The sequence below is a fragment of the Capricornis sumatraensis genome, chromosome 11 (assembly GCF_032405125.1).
Source record: "Capricornis sumatraensis isolate serow.1 chromosome 11, serow.2, whole genome shotgun sequence".
Lineage (NCBI taxonomy): Eukaryota > Metazoa > Chordata > Mammalia > Artiodactyla > Bovidae > Capricornis > Capricornis sumatraensis.
Genome location: NC_091079.1, coordinates 57339250 through 57362290, shown reverse-complemented (window position 1 = coordinate 57362290; position 23041 = coordinate 57339250). Strand labels below are relative to the sequence as shown.

The following is a 23041-nucleotide window of genomic DNA, read 5'->3' as shown; positions in this document are numbered from 1 at the left end:
TGATAAATATTTGTGAAATAAATGAATTAAAAGACCTCAAGGATTAAGTCTAGGTTTTCCTGGTTACTCAGATGGTAAAAGAATCTGCCTGCAATGCAGGAGACTTGGGTTTGATCCCTGGATTGGGAAGATCCCATGGAGAAGGGAATGACTACCCACTCCAGTATTCTTGCCTGAAGAATTCCATGGACAGAGGAGCCTAGTGGGCTACAGTCCATGGGGTTGCAAAGAGTTGGACACGATTGCCTGACTAACACTTTTCTTTCGAGGATTAAGTGGATAACCAGGATCTGAAGTCAGTGAATATAAATGGCATATTTATGATTCTGAGTAATGAGGGTCCAAAAAGTGATAAGACAGTGACTGTTGTGTTATCCTGGGCTTGGAACAAGAACGAAAATACAAGAGAAAGAAAGGATGAATGTTCTCTCTGTCTCTCTGACTGTATATGGCTTATTCAAACATAGTAGCCAGAGAGGTCCTTCTGAATGTGTCAGATTATGACACTGTCAGTGACTTTCCATTTCATTCAGAATAAAAACTAAAGCCCTTGCAATGGTCTGGCACACTGAACCAGGGATTCCATGACCTCTTTGCCCTCCTCCCAATACTGCTTTCTTTCTTTACTCCACTGAGTCTGTGGACCAAGCAGGCCTCAGGGCTCCCTTCTTCCTCTGCCTGGAAACTTTTCCTGCAGAGGTCCACATAGTATGTGCCCAGGAATAGATTCCACATGGCTGTCTCCCTCAAATCTTTTACATCTTTGCTTAAATGTTACCAGAGTTGGCCCTTTCCGACCCCATATGTGAAACTGAGTCCCCTCCCTTCCCACATTTTCCATGCCTCATCCTGCCTGCTCTTTTCTCCGTAGCATTTATTGACCTCTGATAACATTCCATGTCTTATGTATTTGCTCATTATTGATCCTCCTCTCCAGAATGTAAATTGCATGAGGCATGGATTTTTATCTCTTTTGTTCAGTGCATAGCTCCCAAAGAGTATGACGCATAGTTGAAAATAAAATATACCATGAAGAAAATGTGTGACTGTGCATAATTACAACATACAGGAATGAGCAGCCTACATAGGAGTTTGATGCATCAGTCAGACTTGCTTGGTTTTGATTTTTCACTCGTGAATGTCTCTATCAATGATTCTTACTTAGGGTTATTACTCCACCCTTACACCTCCAGGAAGGTGCTTAAGAATGTATACAGGTAATATGGCTGTCACATTTTGTGAAAACTGGAGAAGATTCTAAAAGGCATTTTGTGTTTTGAGGATTCAGGCATGGTAAATGCCTATTGGGAATGGGAGTCCCTCAGGACAAAATATTTTCCCACCCAAATGTCAACATCATTTCTATTGAGAAGCACTACTGAAAAATCATGTTTCCTTATCCATAAAGATAACAAAGGTCTAACCTGTTACTATTGTGAAGCTGCTTTTTAATAACTAGGAAAAATATTAAAATACATAGACATTATATTTTATGAATTATTTATAATTTACCTGAAAGCATTAATATAAATATTATTTATATCATAATTATACTATATAATATGATGTCATTTTGTTTTCTATCTCCAAAAAGGCATCTTGTGTTCTTACATTTTTCTTTTCTATATGACTGTTTAAATTGGTTTAATGTCTTAAGTTCATGAATCCAGTTGAAATAGAATTCTTACTTCCTCTGTGTTATGTGCTCAGCACCTCTCTAAAGCTACAGGGAAAAGATCCAGATTTCAAACACAGAAATCAATTCTATTATTTCCTGATTTGATGCAAATGGAATCACTGAGCAAATGCAGCCCTTCACATACTTCTCACTTGTTCTTTTTTTTTTTTCCTCTCTGGCCTACCTTCATTCTTCAGCACAAATGATGGAGGAAAGGCTGAAGAACTCCTTGCTCTTTTCTCAAAACCTGCATAATTTGCCTCATTCTTCTTCAAATAAAAATGAAGTCTTATCTATTTCTGCAGTGTAGTGGTTGCCACATTCATTTGACATAGGAGGGTGAAATCAGGGGCCAACATAAAGATGTCTCTTCAAGCAATCCATGTCTTAAGTTAACCATTTAGACTGCATGGACCTAATCTTCAAAAGACATTAATTCTGATTTTAGCTTCAGACTTTTAAAAAAGTCATTTAAAGGATAAAAAATACTGCTTTTCTGAGAAAATAGGGTTGTTAAATTGTTTTTGTGGTAAACTACTTGTGTTAGCACATACTCTCTAGGGATAGAGAGCCCATGGATCCCTTGTCATATTTAAGAACACCATGAAAAAATTATAGTGATGGTAAAAATAGTGAATTTTTTTGTTTATTCCTGATCAGGAAGAGTGCGCCTGTGGTGCTTTACATAATTACTTCATTTAACCTTTACAACTGCGTTCATTCATTGGTCTGCCTAACAAATATTTACTGGGCCCTTACCTACTCATTGGAAAAGACTCTGATGCTGGGAGGGATTGGGGGCAGGAGGAGAAGGGGATGACAGAGGATGAGATGGCTGGATGGCATCACCAACTTGATGGACGTGAGTCTGATTGAACTCCGGGAGTTGGTGATGGACAGGGAGGCCTGGCCTGCTGCGATTCATGGGGTCGCAAAGAGTCAGACATGACTGAGCGACTGAACTGAACTGAACTGAACCTAGGGTCTGGACATGCATCAATAAATACAGCAATAAGGAAGCAAGTTTCCTTCCTTCAAGAGGCTTACATTCTAGTGGGAGAGATATGGAGGGCAGAAAAGTGTCAGTTGGAAGGGGGCCCATGTTGAAGTGAGAGAGAAAGAAATCCTTGTGTCTGTCTGGCAGAATAATGTCCCAGTCTGTTTGTAGAACAAGAGAAAAGTCTGAGGTGGGGATGAACTTGGCAAAAGGGAAGAAGGGAAGTCGGTGCAGAGTGAGCTGCAGGGAGAATAGGAAAGAAGGATGTTGGAGAAAGAGGTAGAAGCCAGCCAAGCCATAAGTGGTGATAAAGCAATGTGTTTTATTAAATGCTTGGGGATGTCTTTGGAAGGTGTTGTGTAGGAAAGTCATTAGATGTGCTTTGTTTTCAAAAAGAGCAATGCAGATGCCATATTGTGGTGGGCTTATCAGAGAGAAAGGTGGAAGCAGAGAAACATGCTGGGAAGCTGCCAGCCTTTAGGCCTGTTTCCTCCAAACTGTTTGGTTGTGCACCCTTATTTGTAGAAAGTTCTGGATCTTGCACTCCCACTATATACAATATAAACATACCACATGCCAATAGACACTAGACAGTTTTCTATGCACTAGTATGTGTGCACAATGAAACAGAGATAAGTAAAATATTTAAACAAATGCAGGAACCAGAAATCAAATTGCCAACATTCGCTGTACCATGGAGAAAGCAAAGGAATTCCAGAAAAACTCTACTTCTGCTTTACTGACTACACTGAAGCCTTTGATTGTGTGGATCACAACAAACTGTGGAAAATTCTTAAAGAGATGGGAATGCCCGATCACTTTACCTGTCTCCTGAGAAATCTATATGTGGATCAAGAAGCAACAGTTAGAACTGAGCATGGAACAACTGGTTCAAAATTGGGAAAGAGTACAACAAGATTGTGTACTGTCACCCTGTTTATTAATAACTTATATGCAAAGTACATCATGTGAAATGCTGGGCTGGATGAATCATGAATCACAAGCTGCAATTAAGATTGCTGGGAGAAATAACCACCTCAGATATGCAGATGATACTATTCTAATGGCAGAAAGTGAAGAGGACCTAAAGAGCCTCTTCATGAGGGTGAAAGAGGGAAGTGGAAAACCTAGCTTAAAATTCATCATTCAAAAAACTAAGATCATAGCATCCAGTCCTACCACTTCAAGGCAAATAGAAGGGGAAAAAGTGGAAGCAGTGACAGATTTTATTTTCTTAGACTCAGAAATCTCTGTGGATGTTGACTGTGGCCATAAAATTAACACACTTGCTCCTTGGAAGGAAAGCGAGGACAAACCTAGACAGCATATTAAGAAGCAGAGACATCACTTTGCTGACAGAGGTCCAAATAGTCTAAGCTATGGTTTTCCCAGTATCATGTATGAATGTGAGTGTTGGACCATAAAGAAGGTTGAGCTCTGAAAATTTGGTGCCTTCAAACTGTGGTGCTGGAGAAAACTCTTGAGAGTCCCTTGGACTGCAAGGAGATCAAACCAGTCAATCCTAAAGGAAATCAACCTGAATAATCATTGAAAGGACTGATGCTGAAGCCTAAGCTCAAATACTTTGACCACCTAATGAGAAGAGCCAACACATTGGAAGAGACTCTGATGCTAGGAAAGATTGAGGGCAAGAGGAGAAGGGGGCGGTAGAGGATGAGATGAGTAGATAGCTTCACTGACTCGATGAACCTGAGTTAGAGCAAACTCCGGGAGATAGTGAAGGGCAGGGAAGCCTGTCATGCTACAGTTCAGGTTGCAGACTTAGCAACTGAACATCAATGGTGAACTGGCCTGGGAGCTCTCCCGTCCCGAGGGAAAATTTGCCTGCTGCAAGGCAGAACCATCTGTAAAACAACAGCCTTCTTGGTCCAACTAGTGACCAGACATGGTGCATCCCCCACAGGAATGCCTATGGTTTCTCTTCTTGCCCTCAGTATGAAACATGGAAATATTTATGTTTAACTACTGCAGTTTTTCTCAGCCAGAACTTCTTAACATAGTGTTCTGCTCCTCTTTCTCCATGGAAATGTCTTTTGCATTGGGGTCTCAAAATATTTTGTGGAATTAAATAAAAAAAGAAAGGAAGAAGGAAGGAAGGAGGCAGGGAAGGCAAGAAAGTTTTACTATTGTAAAACTATTGAAAATCAGGAAATAATTAAATTCATCATTATGAATTAAAACCTTAAACACAAAACAATTCATTATAATATTTTATTGAAGGAAAAATAATATAGTGGGGCTCAAAAAGCTACACTTGTTATGCTTTATAAAGTCAGAGGTTTATACAGGTTTAATGTATGTACACATTCATGACATTATATCACAACATCAAAGGCACCTTTTACTGCCACAGTATTAGGTAATGAATAAAAAATATCAAATTAATCTTTTAAAAAATCTAAAATGATACAATCAATTTTAGGATTATGTACATATTTGAAACATTCAGATATTTTTAAACATGTTCTATGTGCATCACAATTATCTCTAATTCTCAAAATATTACGGTACCAAAATTCTGTTTGTCAAATAACAAAGCACAAGATACTGTAATCTATAACCAAGCACCAGTTAAAATCAGTGTTAAATGCTCCATCAATTAGTTTGACTTCTAACACATGCAAAGTGAAGTGGGTACTTAAGAATTTAAGATAACCATTGCAAAACTTTTAGGGTCTCCATTTTTTTGTCTTTAATTAGTTGATTTCTTTGAGAAAATGGGGGAGAACTGGATGACTTTGATCAATGTTTTCCTAGTGGTTTTATGGAATCCTAGGCCTCTTAGAAGAAACTCCCAAGGCACTGGAGAAGGTTTAGTCCACGTTATGCACATTATATCTTGGAGCTTTGTATAGGGTTGAGATCATACAAAGGGTTTATTGCTTTAAAATAAATTTGAAAATACTAACATGGGAAACTGCTTTAAAATATATTTCATTTGGTTATGCTAACACAGTTTAAGAAATATCTTTGTTGAAACAGATTATCACACTTCGTCAACTGCACAACTCAAGTGAAAGGTTATCTAAAAATGTTGATTTCATCAGTTACAGGGGATAAAATCCTAAATTTTTATGTATATTTTTAAGTCCAGAAGGAATTTGAATAGAACAATAAAATGTCATTATTAGCTCAATAGTATGACCAAAGAGCATTATCAAATTATAGATCAAGTTAAAATGGAGAGAGAATCTTTTGAGATATGAAATTGTTTCAATATATAAAAATAAATGATCACTTCTGAAAGTGAAACACAGAGTTCTGTTCACTAGTTTTACCTCTTACCATATTTATGATGTAAACAAATTAAAAATATATTTTATTAATACCTAGTTCAAAAAAAGAACACTGTTAATAAGCACCTCAGGACTAGAATGCCATAAAAAATTATTATTATTTAGGAAAATGGATGTCAAGATATATGTATTACCCTCCTAGAAAATTATGTAAATAGAATAAAGCATATTTAATTGCATCAGAGTTACAGAGTATCCAAGAATTTAATATTATGCAACTTAGTTTTTTATTAACTGAAGAAGTGGTTTTATTGGGGCCAAGTTGCCATCGAGAATTTGTTCTTACAACCACCAGAGGGCGCCAGTGCCTGAAGCACAGTTGGTGTAGGTGTACGCTAGTTGATAACTTGAATTTTACATTCCAAGTTTAAAAATGCTTTTTAAAAAGATAGATAACTTCTAAGAAATATATTTACATTCTGTAACACCCAAATAATGTTGGATTATTATATAAAAATAGAGCGCACTGGCTTATTTTGGTTAAGATTCATTTAACAGGATGTTAATATTTCTAAATCAGGAATTGAAAGGACATCATTTGTAACTATGAATAAAAAGAGACTTCTTAACCTGCTAACACTAACAATTCATTTAGCACCACATATATAGCACCAGATTAGATACTGATAGTTCACACTTATTAAAAACCTTAATTGCAAAGAAACTTCAAAATTAAAGCAAGTATATGGTGGTTGTAATGAATTTTCAGCACCATTAATGAGTGAACTGTGTAACTTTCTAAGTTGTTGACTGGCCTCTCATAAGTCAAAGTTAGAAGATGACAGAATTTTAAAAAATCATTTTGCATGTGTTTAAATGTCTTCCCTCACACATATAACAATACAAAAAAATGCAAATATAAAACAAAGATAATATTAGACGTTGAAGAAATCTATTTTAGTCTCCCTAAACACTTCCATAGGAAACGGCTTCCTTCTATCCAAGATTGGTGTCCTATGCTACTGCAGAACATTGGGAATGTTGTTATACAAGGGGGAGAAAACAGACCCCAGTTTAAGCATGACTTTTCCTTCCTGAACACATTCAAATGATCTGTTTAACTTATGTATTCACTTAATAAGCAGGATATGAACACAGAACACTTGAACTGGCCTAAATCGATTCATGGGGTCACAAAGAGTCGGACACGACTGAGCGACTGAACTGAATTATGTTTTTGATTGCTTACGCAGATGTTATAAGTTGATCTAACACAAGCATATACTAATGAGAAAAATATATATTGCTTCAATTCAAATATTCTGAGTAAATTATACTGATTGAATTTTCCCTACTGTTTGGTCAGCTCTGTGCTAAAACTTCATGGAACTTTCAAATGAGTATCTCCACAAAAGTTTCAAATGAACTGCCAAGTGAACTTGGTAGGGAAGTCCTAACAGACCACGGAAGTGATGCTGCTTAGACTACTGGACAGGGAAAAACAAAACATGATAACAATGAAAATTGTTTCTGCCACATTTTAAAAGCAAACTTACCTACCATAACCAGGAACATTAAGAGTGTGCCTACACAACTCAAATACAACTCTGTAAAGGAATCCATCAGTTTAATAGATCAACTTGTAATTTTTCCAGTCTTTTGATGACATGGAAGCCAAAAGAATTGATGTTATGACAGAATTTTTAAAAATTTTTTCTACTGAATAAAGGATGTAATGAAAAATCCATACCAAAGATAAAATTCAATGCTGTAGAATATGTTTGCCAATCACCATTTCGAATGAAACCTATTGAAATGAAAACCTCAATACTATTTAAAGCTGCTCTCATGAAATAGCTTATGCCCAGACCCTTTTTCCCTCTGGGAGTTACAGTGAGAAATAGCTATCCTAGCACCATTGTTGCATGCTGTGAAAAGTATGACACTCTGGGTTGATTCAAGCAAATGTTCATTTGGTTTAGCCTAGAAAATAAAACATTTCACATGGCCACTTTATATTACTAACTTTAAGAAACACAGATAGAATAACAAATATACCCGTTACATTTTCAGCTCAGTTGTTAAGTTATAAATAAACTTATATTTGGAAAGGACTGTTGTGTACAAGTTTATGAGTATGTCATTCCTAGTCTTAATCTGATATATTTGGTGCTTTATCTGGGTTGTTGATGCACTCAAAGCTTTGTATTTAAGACATTTTTGTCTTAATGAAACATGGAAAGGTGAGATTCCTCTAATTCTTGCAATACTAGACTGTTGAGTTAATTCTAAAAACCCATTCATATAAAAACCTATTACACTATAGCCATTATATAAGAAGCTGGTATAAACACACAAAGATAAGACAGAATTTCTGCCAAAGAGGAGCTCATGAAAGACTTAATTTTATCTCAAATAAAAGCTTCACAGCATTAATGATACTTTTAATATTCATGATTTTCTATTAATATGGTAATTTTACCTTCAAATGAACTTCTGTGAATCACATGGCAAATATCATTATTCTTTTTGAGACCTGAGAAATCAAGCCACACAAGTAAACCAGCAATAGGATGGAACTGATTATAGCCTTTCTTTGGTTTAATAGTTATTTTACTACTTCTGTAGAACTAGTTTAGGAAACTCAAGAAAGGCTATCCAGATAAAGCAAACACATATCCCACTAATGAGCTTTCTCTCCAATTGCCTGTGTATATTACCTAAAAGTTGATTTGAGACCTGACTCTTCCTGTTATTTCTGTTCTTCATATTAGTCTCCAAAAATACCTATTTTTAATAAAGACTATATATGTTCCCACAAAAGCAAAGTCGTTTGATAGGAAAACATTTGGTCAGATTCAGTATGTGAAAGAAATCTGGCCAATTATTTGTCATCATGAACACCTGAACTCCAGATGCTGGATAATCCCCCATTGGATTTAATTAACTATCTGTCATCTTTCAATGAATCTACACTAAAAAAACTGCAAATGTGTAGGGAATTTTAAACAAGTAGCTTCCTTCTGTTATTTGTACTCTGGAATTAACTGTGTTTACTGATTCTGTAATTCTACTGCAGCATTATATAACTTGAACCCCCCCCCACCACACACACACACACGCACATGCATGCACATGTAAAATGTACTGTGTTCAGTGTCTTGATCCATGTGTTGAATTTCTCCTCTCTGAAAGTGATTTGGGAATAAATATTTCCAAAATCACATGAGGGAAATTTTCACAGTGATTTGCTTTCCACCATGCTTCACTTTCGGGGCTTCCCAGTTTGTTGAGTGGTAAAGAATCCACCTGCCAATGCAGGAGACACAGGAGATGCAAGTTCAGCCCCTAATTCAGGAAGATCCCCTGGAGAAGGAAATGGCAACTCACTCCAGTATTCTTGCCTGGAGAATCCTATGGACAAAGGAGGCTGGTGGGCTACAGTCCACAGGGTTGCAAAGAGTCAGACAGTACTGAAGCGACTGCGCGTGCACACACGCAAACTTAATGGAGAACTGAAAGATATTCTTCTACTTAGATATGGTAATAGAATTTGGTAATTAGTGCTTAGAAAATCATCTGAAGAGGCCCCTTTCACAAAACCATCGCTGTCTGTGTGTGTACATGAGATTTTCCACATGATGCTCAAGGACCATCATGCTGAATAGACTGGAGAGCAGAAAATACCCTTAGCACCTGTATGTTTCTTTCTGGTATCCTTCACCTCCTGCTCACAGGCTTCAAGGTATATTAAACCTTCAGGCTGTGCCTTTCTGAGGCTCTCCGTGTGTATGTGTGTGTGTGCGCGTGTGCACGGTAACCCTATTTCCGTGGGTTTGCATGCCTGTCTCCTGATTCTTACTTTTCTTGGACCTCGTCAGTTCACTTAGGTCTTGCTTTCCAGCTTCCAAATCAACTATTTACACTCACAGTTGTTCATTCTTCCCTGCCTCATTTAGTTCCAAGTACTATAGCTACATTTTCATGCTAACCAGGAGACTTATATTACACGGTGTGGCCTATCACCTATTCCACCTACATGTGAACATCGTTGGGTTCACTTCCTCAAATTTACATGAAAAATCAATTTGTTAACAAATAACGTTTTTACAGCAAGATATTGAGTTAGCCAAAAAGTTCGTTTCCCCGTAACATCACAGAAAAATCCGAACAAACTTTTTGGACAACCCAATAATTACGCTGCATTATTTCCTGAATATTTTTGTGAGCTTCTTGAAGACAGGAATTATGTCTTATTATCCTTGCATGATCAGAACATAACTAGCAGAGTGCCTTGCCCATCATAACCACTCCACACATGATTACTGGTACAGTAAAAGAGGTTAAGCAAAATAAATGTGTTCAACCTTACATAAATTGAGAATATCTTTTGGTGGACCCAAATAAAATATTTCCATAATGAAATCTATGGTTCTTAATTATTATATCTAGATATCATGGGGTTTTATTAGTAGTTTGCAAATGATCAGTTTTGGGATATTAAAGAAATGGGTGCAGGAGATGTCCTATCACCTAACATATTGTTTCGAATAGGATTTTTAAAAAATTTCTCCAAGTTAACTACAAAATCAAATTATCTATGTATTACATCGTCTATGTATGTGTATTTATAGGCCAAATATATGTTCTATTTGTTAGGAATGTGACATAATTTCTTTGGAAAACAAGCTTTGGAACTGGATGCATCAACTATGTCAATACTACACACACGGTATTTTAGTTTAGACTTAGAGGTCAGAAAATAGAAATGGATGTTTGATTACCTCTAAGGATTAAACAAACATACAAGATAAACACTAATCTTTACAATGAATAATAAAAGGAAAACAAGATTATGATAAAATATGTATAATATGTGCAAAACTCCATATATATATATGCCTATGATTCCCAGAAACCATTATATTTCCTGGAGGAAAAGATAAACTTATTTAAACCAATACAGGTAGTTTGACGTTACACCTGGAAAGCAGAGATTGTCAGTACAAGACCCTCCATAACTTGGAGGGCAAGCTGAACATGGTACCCCTACTTTATATGGTGCTTCTCCGATCCAGTTGCCCCTAGGAAAAAAAAAGAAGAAAGCATAAGTGTTACTTGCTCATTTTTAAAAATCTGATTGTCCTTAAGCACATGATCACACATTGACGTGTGATGACATTTTCAGAAGTGTGTCATTTTTAGAAAAGCGCTGAAAGTTACATCCATTTCTTATTTCTGTAGCAATTTATTCTATATATCTTACTTTAAAAATTCTTTCTAAGTAAGTTAATATCATGTTAATTTACAATAATTTACCAAGCACAGTGACATTATTAGTCAACCCCCATCTGACTTGATGCTCTATCTATCACCACAGCTGCCTCTTTCCTACTGCAGCTTTCCAGAACACATACGCTATGTCCTCCTAAATGTATTTTTTAAAAACTCATGCTAATGCTATTATAAAGATAGTAAAATATATACAAATACATACATATGTATATATATATACACATATATAAGGGTGTATGTGCTCAGTCGCTCAGTTGTGTTCAGTTCTTTAGGACCCCATGGACTGTAGCCCACTAGGTTCTCCTCAGTCCATGAGATTTTCCAGGCAAGAAAACTGGAATAGGTTGTCATTTCCTTCTCCAGGGGATCTTCCCGATCCAGGGATCAAACCCTCCTCTTTTATGTTTCTTGCATTGGCAGGTGGGTTTTTTACCACTAGGGCCACCTGGGAAGCCCATATACAGTATATATACAATTTGGGGAGGCTTAGAAATAGTGACATGAGCAGGAAGTTGTCATAAGCACAAAAAATACATTTTAAGAGTTCAAAGGATTTCTTTCTAAAGTTGAATAGTTTAGATTGTCAGTATTCATAAAATGAGACACGGAAAACTCAGTAAGAGAATAATGGTTTACTGTGAAGAAGGCTGAGCACCGAAGAATTGATGCTTTTGAACTGTGGTGTTGGAGAAGACTCTTGAGAGTCCCTTGGACTGCAAGGAGATCCAACCAGTCCATTCTGAAGGAGATCAACCCTGGGATTTCTTTGGAAGGAATGATGCTAAAGCTGAAACTCCAGTACTTTGGCCACCTCATGTGAAGAGATGACTCACTAGAAAAGACTCTGATACTGGGAGGGATTGGGGGCAGGAGGAGAAGGGGATGACAGAGGATGAGATGGCTGGATGGCATCACTAACTGGATGGATGTGAGTCTGAGTGAACTCTGGGAGTTGGTGATGAACAGGGAGGCCTGGCATGCTGCAATTCATGGGGTCTCAAAGAGTCGGACACAACTGAGCGACTGAACCGAACTGATCTGAACTGAAGCAGCCACTAAAGATGATTCCAAAACATTTTCCCATATGTAAACTCACAATTATAATTTTTAGCAATACTGTTAATTTTTTGAAATAATGCTGAACACATTTAACTGAATGTTGTCAATATTTTCCTTCATCTTGATGGCCATAATGATACACCAAATTCAGCATTTAGGATAAAAACAGTCACAACGTCTTACTGTTACTAAGCTCTTTTAGCTATGACAGAGGAAGCAATGAATTTATTTACAGTAGCATGGTGATTATAACTACAGTACTAACATAACCACAGAGCCAAAAGTGTGAAGGAAACTGAATGGTCAGGAGAAAATGTGGTGTGTTGAAGTCAGGGTTGAAGGAATGCATGTACAATGCGTGGTGGATTCATGTCAATGTAAGGCAAAACCAATACAGTATTGTAAAGTCAAATGAAGTAAAAACAACAACAAAAAAAAAAACAGTGGAAAAGCTAAAATATTGAGCCATTGGGGAAGCCCCATATTCAATAGTAAATCAGTCAATGGAAAAACATAATTTACTTTTTATCCTTTCAGGCTAATTCATTTTCATTCTCTCATTTCTCTCTCTTTCTCTTCAACCCCCCACCGCCCCCCCACCACCCCCCCCCCACCACCCAACCCTGTGTTTCATTTTTCCCTGAAAAACAAGTAGGCTTGAGATAACTCCATGCTGGTATTCAACTATCAGTCAGAATTTTTAAACTTTCTTCACTGCCTCTTTCAAAAAATGGTTCTCTGTCACAGCAAATACACCATACTAACACAATATCTTAATCTCTTAGACATAAAACAATCAGACATCTCATCAATAATATTGCAAAAATCCCATCATTGGCCAAAAACAGAATAGCCAAATGAATGTAATAAAAGCCTCTTTCACTAGAGAACTGCCTGGCCTATTTATGTCAGAAAGAAGAGTTAGAGTCTTAATAGGGAAATATAAGGTGCATAACTGAAAATATCAAACAAATGCACAGTTTTAATGCTTTTCATGATGCAGTCGCATTTTACTTTCCAAATCTTACTATTCTAATAACTGTGGAGAGGGGACCATTGGGAAAATCGCTATTTTTCTAACTTTGCAAAAACACTGCCCCTGGCATAAGACCATATAAATGAGTAATGCAGTTATTTGTGAAACGTTTTCTCATTCCCTCCCCATACTGGCAAAGCTGGAGAAAAATCTTTGTTTGGGACTTACTTTGGAAGACACCAGGCGTGTCATAAATCCTTTGCACATTTTAGTATTTACTCCAAAAGGGAAAAGACTCATGTATAAATACTGGAACACTTTATCCAAAGAGTCATTGTTATCAAAAAGGCATTTTATCAAATGTTAACAAATGTTTGTTTATCCTCATAATACAAAAGAATGCTCATAAATATAAAATACAACTATATTTTACAATATTTGCTCAATTTTCACAATATGAAATATACAATTTTATGTGTGCCATAGGATGAAATTACTGAATTTTTTATACTGAAGTTTAAATAATGGCACAGCTTTCATTAAAAAGATGTCATAGCATTTAAATTTTCCCTTCTGATTCTGAATGTCTCCTTAACCACCTATGGAAAAAATAAACTGTGATTTTAATTCTACCCTTAAAAGAAAGAAGAAGGGCTTGTTTTCTTTTCCTAGTGAAAAAGTTAAGCCAACATTCTAGGAATGATTGATGAGAATACTGTGGTGTTGATAAATTCCCTAGAAGATCCTTGCCTGAGACTTTTATATAAGCTATCAAAAGCCTGGAAGCATATGTTTATTTTATAATTACCAGGTCTAAAGAAAGATGAGGAGGAGAATTTAGTGAATCTCCAAATCACAAATTGTCTTGCCCAATATTTTAATCTAGAATCCTCGTGAAATCTTTCAGCTTTTAACTTTTCTAATATATGAGAAGACGGAAGATTTGAGAATCTGAGTTGTTAGTTAAGTCTTACTCATATTATTTACCTGTTAAAAATATCTATCAGACTAAAGATATTTAACATCATTAAGGATTTCAGGAAGTAGAAGCCAACCAGATACTTACTTTGGGGCATAGTTGCATACCAAATAAACTGCACGGCGCCATACAGCTCCCCAAACATTCATGTTTTGACAAGTATGAATTGCACATCCTATTCGATTGGAGGTGGCCCAAACCATCTGAGAAAATAAACCGATATATCATTATTAGAATCAGGAGTTAAGAAAATGCAGGTTCACCAAAATAGAAAGAGCATTTTTTTAAAAAAGAATGAATCAGAACTGAACAAGACAAAATAACCTGTGTATAATGTGTGCACATGGGGCCGAAACATCTCATAGGACATCGGGGATTGCAATCCTGGGGATATGGAAAGGCATAGTCTTTCACTTCATCATACCATGGCTTGACCAACTGGAGAATAGAGCGGTATCTAAATATCAAGAAACACAATGAGAACTCACAGTACAGCGGTGGCAATATATAGTGGTCTCACATTAAATTACAAGTTAATTGTTCTTTTGCAGGCTATTAATGGCAAATCAAGAGCATATCCACCCCTTCACAGTAACCATCACCACCCAGCAGAATCCTCTATTCCTCCCAGTAGAGCCAAATATGATAATGTTCAGGCCTGGAGCAAGTGATCCTGTATTTGTTTAAATATGAGTCTGGTTGTTTCAAAAAGAGAAATGCAAATCTTTCAGGAATTATCATCTTTACCTTGTCAGAAATGTCTTCCACTGGAATCTTCTACATAATTAAAAAATAGATTTTAAAAAAAAAACTGTGATACTAGACTCAGAGTGTTTTTTCCCCTTAAAGTTGTATCATTTTAATTTAATGAGAATATACCCAGTTTTTCTCCCCTGTATGGAAGGAAGGGAATGAATCTTTGAATGCTGGATGATGATCTCTCACAGTGTAGAAAAATTATCCTGTTGCTGGAAGCAGCTTTATTCACAGTTGCACATACTTGCATATACATATATGTGCATATGTATATATGCATATATGTGTAAACACATTGAATGTGTATAACACATACATAGGGATATGCAGACGTGGGAAAGCTGCATGCACAATAATGGCTTCTGCCACTATCAGGGGGTTTTTCTGAGCTAGAAGAGAGAGGATAAGGATACAACCTGATTCTTTCAAAGATTCTGTGAGATTAGTGTAGAATTCACTTTTCACTTTCATGCATTGGAGAAGGAAATGGCAACCCACTCCAGTGCTCTTTCCTAGAGAATCCCAGGGACAGGGGAGGCTGGTGGGCTGCCATCTATGGGGTCACACAGAGTTGGACATGACTGAAGCAACTTAGCAGCAGCAGCAGCAGCAGTGTAGCATAGATTAAGGGATGGTGTTCCAAGGGTGAACGCTGGGGGGTTTTTTTAGAAAAAAATTTAAATTTTTTAAAATTTAAAAATTTTCTTTTAAAAATTTAAATAATTTTTGAAGACATCTAAAACAGTCATAGGCCAAGCATCAGTGACTGACATATAGTGAGTTCTCAATAAATACTTGTAGATATTACTTGAAATTGGTGCTACTAACACTTGGAGTCCATAGGCAATAAAGTTATCAACAAAGTTATCTGGATAAACAGTATCAGTGAAACTATTTCTTACCTTCCAGTTCGTACAGATAGATTTTGACCTAAAAATCTCAATAAGTAAGAAGGTCCGTGGTCCCAAATGCAGGTAGCTGCCCAAGCCTCTGCAGACTTTGCAAGATTTTCATCCCAAACCTGTGTAAGGGAAAAAAACCCTTCAGCTTACTGGGTTTGCTAGTAACAAACAAAAAGAGGCAAGAAAGGATGCTGCCATTTCCTAAAGTTCTTTCTCTTCTACTTCCTGACTAAAAGAAAGCAAGATTAGACCATTGTTATTTAAAGTTCGACAATACAGTATGGTTATTCCTCACAAATCTTTATTGTTTTAACAGTGGCATCTAGACCCAAAGTCCAGACAAAATATCATGTCTAGATATAACTTGGAGACAACTACTGACCACTAAAGTTTGAGTCTACCACAGTCAAATGATTTCCCTGGAGTTTATTCAGAGCTATTAATATATCTCAAAAATTAATATGATCAAATTTATTCAAATAATGAACCAAAACTGACAATGTATAATATTATAACTTTTATTGAGATAGAATTGATATGTAACAATATATGTTTCAAATGTACAACTTAATGATTTTTATATATATATATTGCGAAATTATCATCACAAGAAGTCTAATTAACATTCATCACCACAAATTTCTTTTCTTGTGAAGAGAACTTTTAAATTCTATTTTTTAGCAACATTCAAATATATAATACAGTACTATAAATATAGTCACCATACTGTATATTACATCCCCAGGAATTATTTTATAACTGAAAGTTTGTACCTTTCACCCACCCCAAGCTCATCTCTGGCAACCACCCATCTGTTCTCTAGATCTATGAATTCAGTGTTGTTTTCATTGTCGCTGTTTTTAGATTTCACATTTATGTGACATCATATGTTGTCTTTTTCTGATTTATTTCACTTAGCATAATGCCTTTAAGTTCCATCGATGCTGTCACAATGGCAAGATTTCCTTGTTTCTTATAGCTGAATAATATTCCATTTATCCCCTTATCTGTTGATAATAATTTAGGCTGCTTCCATGTCTTGGCTATTGTAAACAGTGCCACTGTGAACACTGGGGTGAATGTATCCTTTTGAGTAAGTATTTTAGTTTCCTTCAGATGAATACCTAGAGGTAGAATTGCTATATCATATAGTAGTTCTATTTTTATTTGGGGGGAGACATTCTATATTGTTTTCCACAGTGTTGGCACCAATTTCCATTTCCATCTACAGTGCACAAGACTCCCTTTCTCCATATCCTCTCCAACATTTTTTATGTCTTGAGTCTTTGACAATAGCCATCCTAACAGGTATGAGATGATGTCTCATTGTAGGTTGGATTTGCACTTATGCCAACTTTTAAAGGTCAAACTACATTGTGTCATTTCAATATTTTATAGTAATGATAATATTAGAATATTAGAATTGTCATGAACTGGAAACACAGATATATTTAATATAGCAATGAATTTAACTGAAAGGAAATTAATTTAGTGACTTTGAAATAAAATAGGAAAAACAATAACTGATGAACCCTTCAAGAGACACTTTCATCCTAGGAAACCATGGCACCCACCCTCAAAAAAGATTTGTGAGTTCAAAAATTGTCTTAAATTAGAAAAATGAAGTTATGTTACATAAATCTACCTAGAATTATACTAAAATATATTCACTCACAAAGTTACGTAAATCAGAACTGTTGAGAGAGGATCTGGAGCAATTCTATGGTGACAGTGGCCACATCTCCACTGTCTATGTAGAAAGAAAGATCATTCAGAAAGAATTTCTTTTAATTATCTAGAATATAATCTTCCCATTTAAGGATTAAGTTAAATATGGCAAGATAACACATAATACCCTTTTAATACTTTGGCTACCTGATGAGAAGAGCCACCTCATTTGAAAAGATGCTGATGCTGGGAAAGATTGAGGGCAGGAGGAGAAGGGGGCAACAAAGGATGACATGATTGGATGGCATCATCTACTCAATGGACATGAGTTAGCAAACTCTGAGAGATAGTGAAGGACAGGGAATCTTGGTGTGCTGCTATTCATTGGGTGGCAAAGAGTCAGACATGATTTAGTGACTGAAAAACAACCTTTTAATAGATGAGTAATCAATGTTACAGACTACCTGATGAACTATGGATGGAGGCTCATGACATTGTACTAGAGGCTCGTGACATTGTACTGGAGGCAGTGATCAAGACCAAACCCAAGAAAAAGAAACGCAAAAAGGCAAAATGGCTGCCTGAGGAGGCCTTACAAATAGGTGTGAAAAGAAGAGAAGTGAAAAACAGAGGAGAAAAGGAAAGATATACCTATTTGAATGCAGAGTTCCAACAAATAGCAAGGAGAGATAAGAAAGCCTTCCTCAGTAATCAGTGCAAAGCAATAGAAGAAAACAATAGAATGGGAAAGACTAGAGATCTCTTCAAGAAAATTAAGAGATACCAAGGGAACATTTTATGCAAAGATGGGCTCAATAAAGGACAGAAATGGTATGGACCTAACAGAAGCAAAAGATATCAAGAAGAGGTGGCAAGAATACGCGAAAGAACTGTACAAAAAAGATCTTCATGACCCAGATAATCACGATGGTGTGATCACTCACCTAGAGTCAGATATCCTGGAATGTGAAGTCAAGTGGGCCTTAGGAATCATCACTATGAACAAAGTTAGTGGAGGTAATGGAATTCCAGTTGAGCTATTTCAAATCCTGAAAGATGATTCTGTGAAAGTGCTGCACTCAATATGCCAGCAAATTTGGAAAACTCAGCAGTGGCCACAGGACTGGAAAAGGTCAGTTTTCATTCCAATTCCAAAGAAAGGCAATGCCAAAGAATGCTCAAACTACCGCACAATTGCACTCATTTCACATGCTAGTAAAGTAATGCTCAAAATTGCTGAAGCCAGGCTTCAACAATACGTGAATCGTGAACTTCCTGATGTTCAAGCGGGATTTAGAACAGGCAGAGGAACCAGAGATCAAATTGCCAACATCAGCTGGATCATGGAAAAAGCAAGCGAGTTCCAGAAAAACATCTCCTTCTGCTTTATTGACTATGCCAAAGCCTCTGACTGTGTGGATCACAACAAACTGTGGAAAATTCTGAAAGAGGTGGGAATACCAGACCACCTGACCTGCTTCTTGAGAAATCTGTATGCAGGTCAGGAAGCAACAGTTAGAACTGGACATGGAACAACAGACTGGTTCCAAATGGGGAAAGGGGTACGTCACCCTGCTTATTAACTTATATGCAGAGTACATCAGGAGAAACCCTGGGCTGGAGGAAGCACAAGCTGGAATCAAGATTGCCAGTAGAAATATCAGTAACCTCAGATATGCACATGATACCGCCTTTATGGCAGAAAGTAAAGAAGAACTAAAGAGCTTCTTGATGAAAGTGAAAGAAGAGAGTGAAAAAGTTGGCTTAAAACTCAACATTCAGAAAACTAAGATCATGGCATCCAGTCCCATCACTTCATGGGAAATAGATGGGGGGAAAGTGGAAACAGAGGCAGACTTAATTTTGGGGTCTCCAAAAATCACTGCAGAATGGTGACTGCAGCTTTGAAATTAAAAGATGCATACCCCTTGGAAGGAAAGTTATGACCAACCTAGACAGCATATTAAAAAGCAGAGAGGTTACTTTGCCAACAAAGGTCTGTCTAGTCAAGGCTATGGTTTTTCCAGTAGTCTATGGATGTGAGAGTTGGACTGTAAAGAAAGCTGAGCGCTGAAGAATTGATGCTTTTGAACTGTGGTATTGGAGAAGAGTCTTGAGAGTCCCTTGGACTGCAAGGAGATCCAACCAGTCCATCCTAAAGTAGATCAGTCTTGAGTGTTCATTGGAAGGACCGATGTTGAAGCTGAAATTCCAGTACTTTGGCCACCTGATGCAAAGAACTGACTCATTTGAAAAGACCCTGATGCTGGGAAAGATTGAAGGTGGGAGGAGAAGGGGACAACAGAGGATGAGATGGTTGGATGACATCACTGACTCAATGGACATGAGTTTCAGTAGACTCCAGGAGTTGGTGATGAATAGGGATCCCTGGCATGCTAGAGTCCATAAGGCCACAAAGAGCTGGACGCGACTAAACTGAACTGAATCTATGTTAAGGGCTCCCTAGGTGGCTTGGTGCTAAAGAATCTGTCTGCCAATGCAGGAGATGCAAGTTCAATCCCTGAGTCAGGAAGATCCCCTGCAAAAGTAAATGTCAACCCAATCCCGCATTCTTGCCTGGGAAATCCTAAGCATAGAGGAGCCTGACAGGCTACAGTCCATGGGGTTGCAAAAGAATTGGAGACAACTTAGTGACTAAACACATACATACAATCAATGTTAAATATGGTATATTAAATGGAACACACATTCTATAATATTTTAATAAAAAGTTAGTGTCTTTTTATGTACTTGGTTTTTCAATGAATTGATATAACATTCTTTTACAATTATGAAAAATATTTTGTATTATGTTTTTCACAGTTATTTAGCTCTGTAAATTATTATAAAGACCCTGATGCTGGGAAAGATTGAAGGCAGGAGAAGGGGATGACAGAGGATGAGATGGTTGGATGGCATCACTGAAGCAATAGACATGAGTTTGAGTAGGCTCCAGGAGTTGGTGATGAACAGGGAAGCCTGGTGTGCTGCAGTCCATGAGGTCACAAAGAGTTGGACATGATTGAGCAACTGAACTGAACTGAACTGATAAATTATTACTTCAAACTTCTTTGTTTTATCTGCAAAAATCTGCACAAAAATATCAATAATACAAAATAAATTTATATTGAAAATCATAGTATTCTAGGACTGAAATTAACTTTTTAAAGTATTTTGTTTCTCTAATAAAGGATACAAGTATTTATTCTTCTGATATTTTTAATGAAATATGAATTTATAAAATTTGGATTACAGTTCATCAAAATGCAAAATAGCACAGTTACCTCACAAATGAATTATAAATGGAATAGCATCAACAAATTATGTCCCATGAACTAATTATAATGAGTTTTGGGGAAAAAAACACATGTAAGTATTATTTACACATTGAAGTATAGTGTACTCAGAATAATAACTGCCAAAAACACAGTTTTTCTGTGTTTTTATACAGTCATTTGAGAAATAATCTTTCTTACAGTCTTTCTTTTTAAAGATTTTTTTTCATGTGGACAATTTTTTTTTTAGTCTTTATTGAATTTGTTGTAATATTGCTTCTGTTTTATGTTAGGGTTTTTTTGGCCTTGAGTCATGTGGAAGCTTAATTCCCTGAGAGAGATTGAACCCATGTTCCCTATAGTGTGGAAGGTGGATCTTAACCACTGGACTGCCAGGAAAGTCCCTTTCTTATAGTCTTGTCTAAAATATCAGAACTACATAGCACAAATAATACTGAAAAAGAAAATATTCTGCATTCTAATTTTAAGTCTACTGTTAAGACCATCTGCAACTGAGGACATATCAGTTATTCTGTCTCCCAGTTAGTTATAGACATATAACTGTCTCCCAGTTAACTCATCTATAAATAAGGAGATTAGATGAAGCCATCTCTACAGTTTCGTTCCTCTTCAGCATCTTACGATTTAATATACCTGAGTAGCCCCAGCATCAGGACCAAGAAGATCTATTATATTGGCCTATGAATTATTCAGTTCTAGCCTTTTCCACACCACAGAGAGAATAAAGCTAGATTCTTCACAAAATAATTTAAAATATTTAAGGTAGTGAACAAATTTAATTTAGCATATAATAATTCTATGTGCTTACTTCACATACTTAAAATGTACATATCAGAGATAAACCAAAGAGTTAATGCCTCAAAAATAACTTATATGAGCACTGTTTTTAAATTATTATAAAGGATTTTAATAGGAAGACCATGTACTTGGCATTAGTGATGCCTACATGTTTATATGTTTCTATGTACAGATGTCATAATTAAAAGTTTTGAGATGATAGTTGTGAGGGAAGAGGGATAACCATGTTTTTTCATGTTTGCTTTTAGGGATGGGAAGAATTTCTGTCTGCCCCTAAAGGAAGATGCTGGAGAGCCTGGCAGACTGGCCAGGTCCCACACAGAAAATGGGGTCACTTTGCCTTCCCATGGGAGATTAATCATCTATCTGAGGCCCGCTGCAGAGATGCCCACCTCTCATATTCATTCTGAGAGAAATGAAGATCCATGTCTTCAACTTAAGAACTACTTATCTACTGTATTTTGCTGTCTCTTTGTCCATTGGTTACAACTCCCAGGAGAATATGGGTAAGCGATGTATCCCTTCAATCTACATTGGCGGTTAAATTTATTAATATAATGAGAGGTCTTTGAGTTTTGAAGACAGCAAATCAAGATAGCCTCTTTCCTATCCAGAGGCTCTAAACTGTGATTAATGTTGTCGGTTTAATCATATGAAAGAATTCTAACAACTTATGTAAGTTTCAGGAATGAAGTTATAATCATCTAAGCATTTAAGTAATATGTACCTTTCTGGATGCTAAATGGGTAATCAATCTGCTGAATTTCATTAAGCATCTGTGATATTTATTTGAAATAATTTTAATATCATACCCTACAAATGTTGCAAAAGAAAAAAAAAAGGTCACAAGTGTGTACTTTTTTAACATTCTATGAAATAACTAGCAATTATGCAATATGTGATTATCAGGTGTTAAACTAAACGCCTGCTATTTATTTAGCTTTTATGGAGCCAGCCTCAAATTCTGTATTTCTAGGTCCTGTCCCTCTGAAAGTGAATGTATCAGTCTCTTGGCGTTGTCTGACTCTTTGTGACCCATGGACTGTAGACCACCAGGCTCCTCTGTCCATGGAATTCTCCAGGCAAGAATACTGAAGTGGGTTGCCATGCCCTCTTCTGGGGGATCCCCCTGACCCAGGGATTAAACTTGGGTTTCCCGCATTGCAGGCATTTTCTTTACCATCTGTGCCACCAGGGGAAACCTTTGTCCCTCTAAATGGATAAAATAATGTCATAGATAACTGAGTTGCCAACACTTAAACTGTTATCTTGCCTTCTAAAAATGAGGCAAAAATTAAGAAAATTATGCATGGAGACACAAAAACATTTACAGGAGCTAGTAGAAGTTAGATATTATGATTAAATAATTCACAAAGTAAA

General features: G+C 36.6%; 1 protein-coding gene across 1 annotated transcript in view; it reads right to left on the bottom strand.

The window, feature by feature from the left end:
- Positions 1 to 10880: 10880 nt before the first annotated feature.
- Positions 10881 to 23041, bottom strand: part of PI15 (peptidase inhibitor 15) — a 29412-nt gene continuing 17251 nt past the window's right edge. Inside the window, exons 2-5 of the mRNA XM_068984026.1 lie at positions 15900 to 16018; positions 14566 to 14698; positions 14329 to 14444; positions 10881 to 11016 (exon numbers count right to left, since the gene is read on the bottom strand). Coding sequence (XP_068840127.1) covers positions 10881 to 11016; positions 14329 to 14444; positions 14566 to 14698; positions 15900 to 16018 — 504 coding nt within the window. The remainder of the gene's footprint in view (positions 11017 to 14328; positions 14445 to 14565; positions 14699 to 15899; positions 16019 to 23041) is intronic.